The 13971-nt window shown below is 47.0% G+C and overlaps 2 protein-coding genes across 2 annotated transcripts; both read left to right on the forward strand.

The window, feature by feature from the left end:
• Nucleotides 1-127: 127 nt before the first annotated feature.
• On the forward strand, nucleotides 128-11442 carry TXNDC12 (thioredoxin domain containing 12). Its single transcript, XM_061451244.1, has 7 exons — nucleotides 128-341; nucleotides 2570-2630; nucleotides 8613-8665; nucleotides 9295-9368; nucleotides 9933-10002; nucleotides 10092-10175; nucleotides 10597-11442. Exons 1-7 carry the CDS (start codon nucleotides 251-253, stop codon nucleotides 10674-10676), a joined length of 513 nt encoding a protein of 170 aa, XP_061307228.1. The 5' UTR covers nucleotides 128-250; the 3' UTR covers nucleotides 10677-11442.
• On the forward strand, nucleotides 4760-6500 carry KTI12 (KTI12 chromatin associated homolog; the record flags this gene model as incomplete). Its single annotated transcript, XM_061453072.1, is given in 3 exon segments — nucleotides 4760-4922; nucleotides 4925-4981; nucleotides 4984-6500. Coding segments are annotated over 3 exon segments (1071 nt in total), but the record flags the coding sequence as incomplete, so codon positions are not given.
• Nucleotides 11443-13971: the final 2529 nt, after the last annotated feature.

Here is a 13971-nt window from a genome sequence, read left to right on the forward strand (position 1 = left end):
GCGGACACCCCTCAGAGGGCTGAGAGACCCCACTCCCCAGTATCAGATACCCCTTTCAGCCAGCCCCGCCATCCCCGAGCAGACGGCCGGGCATCGCACCGCCCACATCCGCTTCACATCACTTCCTGGGCTTTAAAAAAAAAAAAAAAAAAAAAAAGGGAAAAAAAGAAAAGAGAGGAAAAAAAACCACCTTATCTGTGCGGTGCCGCCTGGAAAGGTTGGGGGTCGGAGAGCTGCCCGCGCCGACACCATGAAGGCTCAGCCCACCGGAGCCTCCATCTTCTGCCTGTGCCTGGTGCTGGCGGCCTCCGCCGCCTCCGCCGCGGAGGGGCTCGGCAAGGGTCAGACATACGTTTTATTCGGGTTTTCCTCCCCGCTCCTGTCAGGGTGCCCCGGGACGGGCTGGACCGGGGGGGACGCGGGGTGCTGGTGGTGGGGACGGTCCGGCCTGCCAGTGCACAGGGAGACGGTGGGGTCCTGTCGCGATCTTTGCCGTTGGGGTTCTGTTCCCAACGAGTTTCCCTTTGGAGGGGTCCCGCTTTTCCGTGGCGCGAAGACAGGAGCAGCAGCCTCCCCGTGCCACCCGCCCCGGTCAGCACAGCCCAAGCTCTGCCGGCCGCTGCCGCCGGCTCCTGGCAGGCGATGAATGGCTCTGCCCTCCCGCCCTCGGCTTCCCTTTTCCTTCGTGACCGCTCCTCACTTCGCCTCTGGCTCGCCGAGGCTTCCCTGTGTAATTGCCATGTCTAATGGCTTGTGCAGTAAGGGTGTGCCGGGGCGCTGAGCTTCACCCCGGGGTCGTGGCTTTAGTCTGTGTTGGAGATAAATCCATCTCTTCAGGGCTGGTGGGAGCACAGTTCGATCAATGAGAGCAAAGCCTTGTGGTGGCGATCTCAGCCGTTCCCTTTTAACGCCTCAGATGAGTTCCATTCTAAAGAAACACTCCTTAATGTGATATGTAATGCTTTTAAAAACGTGCTGAAGCTCGCCACGAAGTGTGTTTTAGTTTAAAAAAAGGAAAAAGAAAAGCTTTCAAAAAGTGTTTCCTAGATCGCGCAATAGGTTTTCCCTGGTTTAACATACAATCCCAGACTGGTTTGTGTTGGAAGGGACCTTAAAGCTCATCCAGTTCCAACCCCTGCCACGGGCAGGGACACCTTCCACTAGAGCAGCTTGCTCCAAGCCCTGTCCAACCTGGCCTTGAACACTGCCGGGGATGGGGCAGCCACAGCTTCTTGGGGCACCCTGTGCCAGCGCCTCAGCACCCTCACAGGGAGCATATTGGCCTTTGAATGAAATAGCTGACGTGTCAATATCTGAGTAAACGTGACTTTTGCTAATGCAGCTGGTTTTTGCTCTGCTGCGTTCCATGGGTGCAAACATAGCCTGGTGTCCGAAGCTGCCTCTGCAGTTGGTACGTGTGATTGGACATGAACAAGGCATCCCCGCCTCACTGCTGGCACAACTCAATATTTGCTGTGTTGCATCATGTATGTTCACAGTCGTTCCTAGCAGGTGTAAGATAAGGTAATAAAAATCCTGTGCCAACTGTTCAAGCCTCTCAGATACTGAGCTAAGGTGTCGTGAGGTTTTGCTCACCCTGCTTTTGGCTTTCTCTTGTTTCTTTGCCATAGTTGTCTACTGGACACAATGTTCACTTTCCACTGCGTCAGCATCGGGCAGTCTGTGGTTCCTGACCCCTGTGTAGCTCCCAAAATCTACCCCCTGAGTACTGGGGGTTGCTGACTAATCCAAACCCTCAGTGATGGGAAGGGGAAGCCCAAGGCTGATGTTTGGTTGTCCAGCACTGCCCTGCATTACAGGAGCTGTGAGACCTCTGAGGAGGTTGTCCAGGGGCGTCCCATATGAAGAACTTTGTCCCAGCTCTCCGTGTGGCTTTTGGCCATGTGCTGTGTTGGCTACAGGATCAAAACCCCCTGTGGTCCCTGTATTGCAGTTGTCAAATGTACACTCATTCACCATTATCTCAACTGACACAACAGATTTGTTATCTGGAAAGGGGATAAAATATTCCCTGCGTCATTCCATCACTGTAACAGACATCTGTGTACTGGTGCTCTTCCTTGCTCTTGGATGAGATCATCATCGCTAATACTTAGCACCATCCTTTCAGAGCAATTGATGATCATATGTTGTCCTAAGAATTTTTAAGTCTTCCTTTACTTCACCTTCGATGGGAGTTTGAAAGCCACATGCTGACATGTTTAATGTGTCACTAATCAGTTAATAAGTGTTCACAGTCTGAAAAAGAATGGGGAATAATCAGAAGGCCCTTCACTATTAATCTCTGCTTAAGGGATTTTGGTGTCTTTTGCATGTATATCAAATATTCATGAGAGTGGTATGTTTTTGCTAATTAGTTTCAGTGGGATTCCTCATAAGCCTATGTAGGTTATAAGTAATTGCAGAAGTCTTTCCAGGTCTGGGAGTACAGTTGGCTTTAAGAAAAACACATAAAATGAGTTAGAAATATTCTTAAGGGTTGGACTGATTTCCTCTGTTGGTTGACGCAGTAAGTTGTGCAGCATTTATAAACCCTTCTCTCTGGCAGGTTTTGGAGATCATATCCATTGGAGAACACTGGAAGATGGGAAGAAAGAGGCAGCAGCCAGGTATGTTAGTTTTAAATACAGAGACATCTTCTTAAAAACATTCACAGAACCATAGAATGGTTTGGGTTGGAAGGGAGCTTAAAGCTCATCCAGTTTCAACCCCTGCCACAGGCAGGGACACCTTCCACTAGAGCAGCTTCCTCCAAGCCCCTGTGTCCAACCTGGCCTTGAACACTGCCAGGGATGGGGCAGCCACAGCTTCTCTGGGCACCCTGTGCCAGCGCCTCAGCACCCTCCCAGGGAAGAGCTTCTGCCTAAGAGCTCATCTCAGTCTCCCCTCTGGCAGGTTAAAGCCATTCCCCCTTGTCCTGTCACTACAGGCCCTTGTCCAAAGTCCCTCTCCAGATTTCTTGTCAGCCCCTTTAGGCACTGGAGCTGCTCTAAGGTCTCTCCAGAGCATTCTCCAGGCTGGCCCAGCCCAGCTCTCTCAGCCTGTCTCCATAGCAGAGATGCTCCAGCCCTACAAGCATCTTTGTGGCCTCCTCTGAATGCAGTTCTGTATTAATCCTAAATTTAGCCACAGAAAATAGTAATTATTAGCAAACATGAAAGTGTTTTAGGAGTCTGTTTGGATCCCTATAGCTTGTTAGAGAGAAAATACAGTGTTGTTAACTTTGCTGAAGCACCACCATGGTTTAATCACTGCAGTCTAATTAAATGATGGAAATCGCAGAATCACAGAATGGTTTGGGTTGGAAAGGACCTTAAGATCATTCAGTTCCAACCTCCCTGCTATGGGCAGGCACACCTCACACTAGACCATGTTGCCCTGTCCAACCTAACCTTGAAGTCCTAGCATGTCTTTAAACTGAGAAGAAAATACTTGAGTATTTAGAGTAAAGAAAGAGGTGGTTCTCAACCCCACAAACACATGTTTTAGTAGTACTTACTCTGCTCAAACTCATCAGTGTGAATAACAGTAATTGGGTAAAATTCAGTGTGCCTGTATAGATGAGAACTCAGTGTGAGATGAGAGAATTACTTTGTTAGCATCTGCAGACAGAGTTGGAAACTTTCAGACAGTAGTGAAGAGGTGAGTTGTTTAAGTAGAACCTCTTCTTGGTTAAGCTTAAACTCTAAAAAGAACACTGTCCCTATGGAAGTGTTAAAAGCAAAGACATTCAGACTCATTTTTTCCCCTCAGAATTTCTTCTGTTTCTTGTTAAAATGTCAGAAGGAAAATCGTATGCTTATAAATTCCACTCACACTTTAAAATGTACACCCTAGATCTGGCAGTGCTGGCATGAGCAGAAGTTCATGGTGCCTTCCAGGTTTGCTGCTTAATTGAATTCTGCTCTCAAACTGATCCATCTGGCAAGTTCTACACTCTAGACACCAAATTAACCCAGGTGGTACAGTCCAGAAGCCTCACAAGGTTTTATTACTGGATATTTTAGCACTTGTTCGATTTCCTTGTGCAAGAAAATAAATGATCTCAGTATTTGCAGGAGGAACTGCAGCATTGCTTTGCAGCGAAGGTGAAGAAGCTGTAAAATGAGACGGAGGAGGAGGGAGCTCTCAGGTTTAGGCAGGGTGAGTGTTGCCCCGCAGCAAGGGACAGGTGTAATGCACCCGTCTCTCCTTTTGTTACTGGAAAAGAAACACAGACCTGCTTGCTGGTTTGTATTTTACCTACATATATATGGGCAATATATATATTATTAAATGCATAAAAGAAGCTCTTCCCTGTGAGGGTGCTGAGGCACTGGCACAGGGTGCCCAGAGAAGCTGTGGCTGCCCCATCCCTGGCAGTGTTCAAGGCCAGGTTGGGCACAGGGGCTTGGAGCAAGCTGCTCTGTTGGAAGGTGTCCCTGCCCGTGGCAGGGGTTTGGAACTGGGCGAGCTTTAAGGTCCCTTCCAACCCAAACCTGTCTGGGATTCCATGGTTTGAGTTTGGCAGCGTTTGAGTGTTAGTGAATTGAAGGACTGGGAGAAACCCAACAACAACAAATGGAAGATAAACTTAAAAACCAGACTTTTGGTCTAAGTCTGACCATAGGCCAGGAGATGATACGAAGTTATCTGTTACGCATCGAGTGAGATGCATCAGAGCCAGGGGTCTCGGAGGTTTCAAGCCCTCTGTTTCATTCCTGTGGACTGGTCAATCTGGATGTGTTACAGACGCTGAAGACGCCTTGGGTTTAAGTTCTCTGTGTGCCGGACCCAGCAATCACACAGCTACCGGTGTGCGGTGCTCGGGGTAACCGCGGTGCGATGGCGACTTAACCAGGACACCTCGGGGACAGTGTCCCTGCACCGGCCGCGGGCTGAGGCCCGGCGATGCCCACACCCTGTCCGGCTGATGCGCTGGCCGCTGGGTAGTGCCGGACCCGAGCCCGGGGGCTGCGAGGCGGGTTTCCATGCGGCTCCCCGGCGGCAGGGCCTGCACACGCTGCGGTTGCCGGGGCGACCGTGGCGGGGCGGGGAGTGACCGTGGCGGAAGCAGTCGCGGTGCCCGTCCGGGTCGGCATGGCGGCGGGATGCCGCTGGTGGTGCTGTGCGGCCGGCCGGGCAGCGGCAAGAGCCGCCGCGCCTCGGAGCTGCAGGCGGCGCTGGGCGGGCCGGAGCGACAGGCGCACGTCGTGGCCGAGGCGGAGGGCGGGCGATCGGCGCTGAGGGCTGAGGTGGAGCGGCGGCTGAGCCGGCGGGACGTGGTGATCGTGGACGCGGGTAACGAGCTGCGGAGCATCCGCTACGAGCTGTACTGCGCGGCGCGGCAGGCGGGCACGGCGCGCTGCCTCCTGCACTGCGCCGGCGGCCCGGGCCGCCCCGACGAGCCGCCCTTCGAGGCGCCGGACCCGCAGAACCGGTGGGACCGGCCGCTGTTCACCGTGCACGGGGAGGAGCCGCTGCCGCTGGACGCTATCCGCGCCGCCCTGTTCGACAGCGCCCCGCCGCCGCCGCACCGCGCCACCCGCACCCAGCCCCTGCAGTCCTCCAGCTTCCTGCACCAGCTCGACCGTGTCACCCAGGAGGTGCTGGCCGCCGTCATGGACGCGCAGAGGAACGGGGCTCAGCCCGGGGAGATGGTCCGTGTGCCCGGTGTCAGTGAAGGGCTGGTGCTGAGCCGGCCGGTGAGCATGGCCGAGCTGAGCCGGCTGCGGAGGCAGTTCATCAGCTACACCAAGATGCAGCCCAGGGATGAGAACTTGCCCCAGCTGGCGGGCATGTTCCTGCAGTACCTGAGCCGCAGCATCCGGTGAGCCGCACAGCAGCGGCCGTGGTCCAGTCACAGAGGCCACAGACCCTGCAGAGCCTGGACCCCATCTATCGCATCAGTAGCCAGCAAGCTATACCGCTGAGAGCATCCTTTTGGGGATGCTGGTCCCCCATCCCTCTGTATTGTCCCCACTTTTATCTTCCAAAAAGGAGAGCCACTGTTGCATCTTCAAGCAAGTGAAGTCTCCTATGGAGATGTAAACGTCAGTAATCAAACAGCATCTGAACATGGAAGCCCAGAAGGCACTGACCATAGGGAAGACTTTACCTCTCCACATTAGCATGTGTATGTCTTGAATAAGAAGATTGTTTTTCCAAGGACGTCTCCAGGTGATGTCAAACTGCAGAAGAGACTTCAGGTCTAGGACTGGAACAGGCTGTGTCTTTAGGATGTGACTGTATCAAAAAATCCCACTGAACCCAAGAGATAGATTTGCAAACTCTGCACTGCAGAAGGGTGCTGGCTTAGTAAACTCAGACCTCTGTTTCAGATTTAACAATAAAATGCGTGCCTTAAGTGGAGTAAAGTCTTAATTTGCCTGGGGGACTGTGTCATTGAAATAACTCGATGTGTCTTTTATCTACAAGGTCATCATTAAGCACCTTTAAAATGCTAATTATTGAGTGTTGTTGTAGGAAAAGGGTTCTAGGTGAAAGCCTGTGCCAGCTGTGATAGGTGACTTAGTTTTGTGCTCAAACAATCCCAGTCTTGGCTGTACCCCATCTATAGCTCATTATAAACTTTTCACTCTGGTGAATGCTTCCTCATTTTAATAAATTGTGGCTTTTGATTTTCATGGCATGAGTAATGCTGCCTGGGAGGAGAGGGTGAAGTGGGGCAGGAAGGGTTACTTCAGTTACAGCGGCTCTTTATCTGACATAGGTGGACTAGGGTACTGCAGAACTGAGAAATCACTACAAGAACGCTTTGATGTAAATTAGTTGAGTTTACCTGTCAAATTAAAGAGAATAAAGCTGAGAAAACACATTCAGGATATCCACCTTGGTGAGTTCTCACTGATGAAGACTTGGTGTTTCAGGATTGAGTACTTCCATTTAAAATCTGCTTTGAAAGCTGCTCTTAACTGTATGAAGTGTGTTTCCAGATTTAAATCAGCCCCTCTTGAAGGAAGAGGCAAAATCATGTTGGATTGTATGGAAACAATTAAAAAGGGCTTTTTCATCATCAGGGGGAGGATGCTGATGCAATACAAGCTTTACTAGGAAGATGTGTATTCTTGCTCCTTACTGCAGAGTCCTATGTAAAGGTGATAACATACTGGTTAATTATAAATGGCTTCTGTTTGAGCTCCTCTAAATGTTAATGGCTTCCCCTCCACCCTTTCCTGCTTCTGAAGGCCATAATTGCTGCTGAGTAGAGATTTCCTTTCACATCTATCCACAGCTAAAGTTATACATTCTGGTAGTAATTAATTTATTGCCATTCTGTGCAATGGCATTTTTAATTTCTCTGTGTGAAAGTGCTGCTTTATTTTTAACCCTTAATATGGTTACAGAGCTTACATAGCAGAAAGGTTACGTTTTGCTTTGCTTGGCATATGCTGAAAGAAGCACCCATGCAGTATGTTCTCTCTAGTTTTCTTCCTTTGCTTCACCTAGTTCTAGGCTGTTCTTACTGTTCTGGAACCTATATCATTATTACCAGCTTCTCTTGGATATTTTGCCATAGTTTAAGGGATTTATTGGTAAGAGAAAAGGGAGGAGATTCCCAGTTCCTTGTTCTTAGTGTTCCTTAGTTTATTACCATAGTCAGGATTCACCAGTTCAACTGGATAATAGAAGCAATTGATACAGAATAGTCAGGAGCAGTGAAGTGGTGGATTCATTGGATCACCAGCGCTAAGGACAGGAAATAGGTGAAATTTATAGTGTCTTTAAGGCCTCTCTCGCTAAGCTCATAATACAGCCTGTACATACTGTAAAGGAACTTAAGGAAATTTAAAGCTTGACTTCATCAGAAGGTGAAATGCTGAAGGCATCTTTGATGAACAAGGTTAAATAAAACATAGGACAGTGGAAACTTAATCCCTGGTTTAAGCATATGTAATAGGGGTCAAGTGAATTCTTTGGGAAGGGAGAGAGAATAGTAAAGAATAACTTTGGTCCTTTTGCATCATGCTTATTTAGGCTGCAGTTCTACACAGCCCCCCCAATCCCAGTCCTTCTCAGTCCTGACACTTGTCACGTTTGTCACGGATCTGTTTCAGTGTACCAACACATAGGAGGCTAGCCTGGCAGGCAGGGGTTTGCTGGGTTACTGTGTTTGATTACTGCTCAATGGAGGGTCTCAGTCACAGGAGGTGACTGAAAGGTACAGACCATAAAGGGGAGAGGAATAGATACACGACTCTCATCCACTGGATCACCTTAAGCAGCCATGAAAATCCATCCTGAGGTGTCTCAAGCAGCTGTTGTCACTAACCACTTCCAGTACAAAACATGACCAGTTGTGGATCTGAGCATATCTGGCCTAGTAGGAGCATGCTCTCCAAAGAGAAAGTCTCTTCCTCTCCACGAGCGGTTACTGGCTGCCAGTTATAATGCATTATTAATATACATGTTTTAAGATTAGGAAGGCTTTTTTGCAAGACAGCCTTAGAACACACTCTTTACATCTCTCATTTTTGGTTACATTTAGCCTCATAGAAGTCTCAACTGTTAAACTGTACATGAATTTGCTTTAGAGGCTTAACTGTAAGCTTTCTTTGACTATCTTCTTGCTTACTTGCCTTTTTTTTTAGTGGTTTGCCTCTTATGGTTATCATCCACAAGTCATGGTGTGGAGCTTGCAAAGGTAAGTGTGTTTAATACCAGAGCTGGCTTGAAATTTCCAATGGGCTTTGCATACCAAGCATGTAACCATGAGAAGCATGAACTTTGCACTTAAAATGTAGCTAATGGTATTTGTATTTCATGTAGAGCAGTATAATATCGCACTGCTTTCCCTATTAGCACTGCCAAAAGCCAGCCATGCCTAAATGCCAGCAAAATAACATCTGTAGTACTGCACTAGGCTGTAAAAAATGGGACAGAATGAACAACCTTCAAGAATTCAGTGTAAATTGCCTTATTCCTTCAAAGGAGAGTGTTGCAAGTAAGCAAGCTGGGCATAATGACTAAGCTTAAAGGGTGAGCTGGTGAGAATAGTGGTTTACAGGAAGCTTTTAGCTTCTATTCCATTGGTTCCAGTATTACCTCATATGTCTGTTGGCCAGGCTTCATCATATGGCTGCCCAGCAAAGAGTACTTCAGTTACCTGCTGCCTGAGCCTGCCTGGAACGGTTAGATATGTATATTCCATTTACTCACTGCTTATTGAAAAGCACCAGCTCTCCAGAGGGAGGGATGAAGCTGAGATTCTGATGCTGACCTGAAATACTTTCCACTGCCTTTACACACCTCTTCTTTTTCTCCCTTCAATAGCTCTGAAGCCAAAGTTTGCTGAATCCAAGGAGATCTCTGAACTTGCCCATAATTTTGTCATGGTCAACCTTGAGGTAGGCTGCCCTCTGATACATATCCATGGTACTGCCTTATAATTAAACCTTTGGAATCCTACTTAACTGATTACATCCTGTTCTGTGTACATCCTAAATCCTGCACTCCTGAATAGGTGTTCAGGACTGATTGATAGAGCTGATTGTTTTAAGAAGGATTTTCTTTGGTCTGGTTATTTTAATTGTGCTTCTAAACCTGGCTCTCTGCCATTGTCTCTAACAATGTATGTACCTTGTGTCTAACAATGTTTGTACCTTGTGTCATTCTGTTGCCACAATAAAGGGATTTATATTCATTCTCTCCTGATATATCAGACATTTCTCTACCAAAGTGGAGTGTTCAATACAAATTGACAGAACAGAAAAAAATGCTATTTTCACAAATGTTACTTGTTTAGGTAGAAATAATCCTTCCTGTGCAAGTGCAGTTACTTAGTGTCTGTTCAAGCTGTAAATTGCTCAGAGAAATGAAATCTGAAGGCAGTAGATTGTTTCTTCAAAATGAGTGCTGTGTTTTATTAGGTATCTTGCTAATATGTTCTCTCTTCTGTCTTGCTGTGGTAGGATGATGAAGAGCCAAAGGATGAAGCCTTTAGTCCTGATGGAGGTTATATTCCCAGAATCCTTTTCATGGGTAAGACATCCACAGCTATTGTGTCCACTCACAGGACTGGGTTCTTGTTGTTACCACCTAAATGTCATGTTTGACTTCTTGTTTCATAGACCCCAGTGGAAAAGTCCACCCTGAAATCATAAATGAGAAGGGAAACCCCAGCTACAAGTATTTCTATACCAATGCTGATCAAGGTATGTGCAAAGGAGTTTGAAATGCATTTTTAATGAGATGAAACTCTAGGTGGAGGACACACCTTCACTTTTGAGTGGAGAAAAATGATGATACTTCACAGCAGAACTGGCAGCTGTTAGGTACCACATGAGTGAGTGGTTCTCTTACGCTTTTAGGAGCCATATTCAGAATCACGATTCACATTCATACCTACTAGAATGTCTATAGGACCTAAACTTTGTCTCCAGATGTGTCATGGAAAATCATACAATCCATGTGATCCAGCTACAGACAGTTGGGAAAAGGGTGCAGGAGTGTTTTACCCACAGGTTACTTTGTAGACCTGTATTCTGTAACTGTTTTAAAACACATAATTACCAGTTCACCTTGATGTTTTCATCTTGAGCTTAATAGCTGATACCTCTTCTTCTAATCTTTCAGTTGTCCAAGGCATGAAGGAGGCCCAGGAGAAGCTAACAGGTGATGCTTTCAAAAAAAAACACCTGGGAGATGAGCTATAATGAATGCACTGATTGATGCTTTTCCATCACTTCAAAACTCTAAAAGAAAACAATTAGACCAAGAATGTAGATGCACTGAAGGGACATAATTCTCCTGTCAACAGCGTTAGGTTAAACCCCGTTTGGAGTTCACACACATGCATCAGTTACAGTGTTATCTCCTCCTCTGCCTGGCAGTTTGTACCATAATGGTTATTTGCAACTAGGTGATGCACAAACACATCGGTTTATGTGTTTGAGCAACCATTGATACTTGGTGTTAAAAGGGAGGAGTGTAGGGCAAAACGTTATTTGCAGACAGACAGCGTGGTTGGAGTAACTAGAAGTAGCCAACATGCTGACACTTAATCAGGGTTGGATCCCTCTTTTCTCACTGGTATTACATGATCCCACTGTTTTTACTGGGGATCCCTATGAATGGAGCATGTTCCTGGGTCAGGTATCCCAAACCATGAATTCTGCCACTAAGCCAAGTAGAATAAATTTCATGAATGTCCAAGTAGCATGTGAAAATATTAGCTCTGCAAACATATTTTTGTGTAAAGCTCTGTGTGATTCATCTTTATTTGCCTTTGGGCAGAAACTTAACTTCTTCCTTATGCACTCACCTTTTGATTGTTTTATCAAGTGAGGTTATGGGTGGGTTACGTTAAAGCTTTACGGGGCTCCCCTTTTTATTCTTTGAATGTTTTTTGGCGAATGCCTTGCCATCACATTGTACTGTATTTTTGTACCTGGGTGAAAAATTAAACCTTTTTAAACATAAGCATGCAGACGGTGTTTTGGGATGAAGGGCGTTGCTTTCCGTTCTTAAGGATGGGGGGAATATATTTATGTTGCAGTGGTTATTAATGTTGAATGCTACAGCAGGAGAAAGTTTCACCTTTTTGTAATTAAAAGGCAACAGTTGGTTTTCCATATAATTACAATACAGCCATTATTATACTACCTATAGTGTTGAGGGCAGGGTAACAACTAGTAGTTATCTACTAGGACTGAAAAGATAAAAGAGAAGGGGGAGTGGAATCACCTCTCTTGACCTGCTGGTAACGCTTTCCCTAATGCAGCCCAGGATGCTGTTGGCCGCCTTTGCCACAAGGGCGCATTGCTGGCTTATGGTGAACTTGTTCTCCACCTGGACTCCCACATCCTTCTCTCCAAGGTTGCTTTCCGGACTATCAACCCCCAGCCTGTCCTGGTGCACAGGTTATTCCTCCCCAGGTGAAGAACTTTGCATTTCCCTTTCTTGAGCTTCCTGACAACCCTCTGTGACCATTTCTGCAGCCTGTTGAGGTCCTTCTGAGTGGCAGCACAGCGTCTGGTTATCAGCTACGCTGCCCAGTTTTGTATCATCTGCCAGTTTGCTGAGGGGGGACTGTGTTCATGCAGGTTGTTAATGAAGATGTTAAAGTATCATCCCCAGGGGTACCCCACTAGTGAGCATGAGCCCCTTTCAGCCCAGTGGTTCTGCCAGTTCTGCCCCTCCGGCCCATTTATTTAGTTTGTCCTACATCAGTTTGTCTGTGAGGATACTATGGGAAACGGTATCAAAACCCTTAGTGAAGCCGAAATAAACCACACCTCCTGCTCTCTCCACGTCCACCAAACTAGTCCAAAATCCTGTCCAAAAAGCATTTGCTGTAATTCCCTACAACAAACACAGACCATTTTGTACAGATAATTGTTGAAGAGCTATCTGAAGACTTCACTTGGGGAAATCATTGTGTACAATAAACCCAACTTGTCTACTGAGCCCTTTTTTACTCGTCAGTAGCATTATGAATTTTACTTTCCACACCAGCCTGCCTTTAAGGGATTGTAGACACCAAAACTCAATTGGGCACTAAAAGACTCAGTGGAAATAATGGGATTACTGCACATTACCATTACCCTGCACAGGTTTTATCCTTTGCTTCTCTTACAAATTGTCTAATAAATTAACAAAATTGCACTCAGAAACTATTCCCAAGTGGTATTAGCCTTTGAAGTAATTCTGCGTAAGCCCTGGAAAGGATTTGTGTTTTGCAAACTTCTCTTTTTATCCCCAGCTGTATCGGTTGACCTAATAAAAGACAGGTCCTGTCTGATGCTCCTTATTTCATATAATAGCCTGTGAAAGAGCCATTGCTATTTGGCAAGTGAAAATCATCTTCTTTACTTGCCACCAGGGGGAGGACACTGCTTGTTCAGCAGGGGGATGATTCAACAAAGAATAATTAAAGAAACAATCTCTGATGCAAACTAGCAGGGTGCAGCTCCCAGACACACTTCTGCAGCAGCTCTGCCCTTGTCCTGTCTCTGCAGTGAAATTACAGCCTGTGAGATGCACATCACCTGTGCCTTTCTTTGCAACATGCTCAGATAGCAGAAGCAACGTGGCCTCAAAGTAAATGTGAAGAAGTTCTTAACTTAGAGAGTGACAGATGTGGGCAACAGGCTTCATCCTTTACATGTGAGACCATCCTGATTAAAAGTTGCTCTCCTTCACCTCCTCTTTCAGGCATCCCCTCTCCTTCAGCACTTTATGCCTTCCAGACTTCTACTTCATGGGATCGTATAATCCCAGACTGGTTTGGGTTGGAAGGGATCTTAAAGCTCATCCAGTTCCAACCCCTGCCACAGGCAGGGACACCTTCCACTAGAGCAGCTTGCTCCAAGCCCCATCCAACCTGCCCTTGAACACTGCCAGGGATGGGGCAGCCACAGCTTCTCTGCGCGCCCTGTGCCAGCGCCTCAGCACCCTCACAGGGGAAGAACTTTTATGTATGTTGTGTAACCTTATGCACACAAGCAACTCTACAGGATTTAGAGGAGCTGTTTACAGGCCAGTGTTTGTTGTTGTTGTGTTTACAGTTAATTACACACTGCAGCAGCTCAACTGTTCACAGTAACTAAGGCCTCAGATTAGTTTGCCCCCATCAGGTTTGTTCCATGTTCTGCCCATCTGCATATGGCTCGCAGTAAACCTGTGTACTTACCTGACTTCTTTAGAAGCCTCCTAGAAACCCCCTTGGATTCTCAGCTTCTACTCCTTTTCCAGTGACAGCAAAACCCAAAGACCCTTCCAAATTCTTAGTATAGACCCAGGGGGCTGCTAGGCCAAATCAATCTCGTGTAAACAAACATGCTGTCAGCTCCCTTTTTCCCAGAAACAACCTACAGAGGGGAGAAAAAAAACAACCCGAAGTTAATTAAAGAGTGAGTGGATTGCAGCTAGCCATCTGGCTGCCTGGGAGCAGAGGTTGCTTTGTGCACCTGGGGCTGAAGCTTTAAGGAAGTGTCAGCAAGAGACTCA

This window comes from Pezoporus flaviventris, unplaced genomic scaffold (genome assembly GCF_033815535.1).
Source record: "Pezoporus flaviventris isolate CSIRO_AGI_PZ_B2104156 unplaced genomic scaffold, CSIRO_AGI_Pfla_v1 ptg000013l, whole genome shotgun sequence".
Lineage (NCBI taxonomy): Eukaryota > Metazoa > Chordata > Aves > Psittaciformes > Psittacidae > Pezoporus > Pezoporus flaviventris.

What these genes read in the sequence shown, in the direction of transcription:
- TXNDC12 (XM_061451244.1), top strand. Translation starts at nt 251, where the DNA reads ATGAAGGCTCAGCCCACCGGAGCCTCCATCTTCTGCCTGTGCCTGGTG. An exon ending in CGCGGAGGGGCTCGGCAAGG is followed by an intron (nt 342 to 2,569) that starts GTCAGACATACG and finishes TCTCTCTGGCAG; the next exon opens with GTTTTGGAGATCATATCCAT. An exon ending in TTGTCATGGTCAACCTTGAG is followed by an intron (nt 9,369 to 9,932) that starts GTAGGCTGCCCT and finishes TTGCTGTGGTAG; the next exon opens with GATGATGAAGAGCCAAAGGA.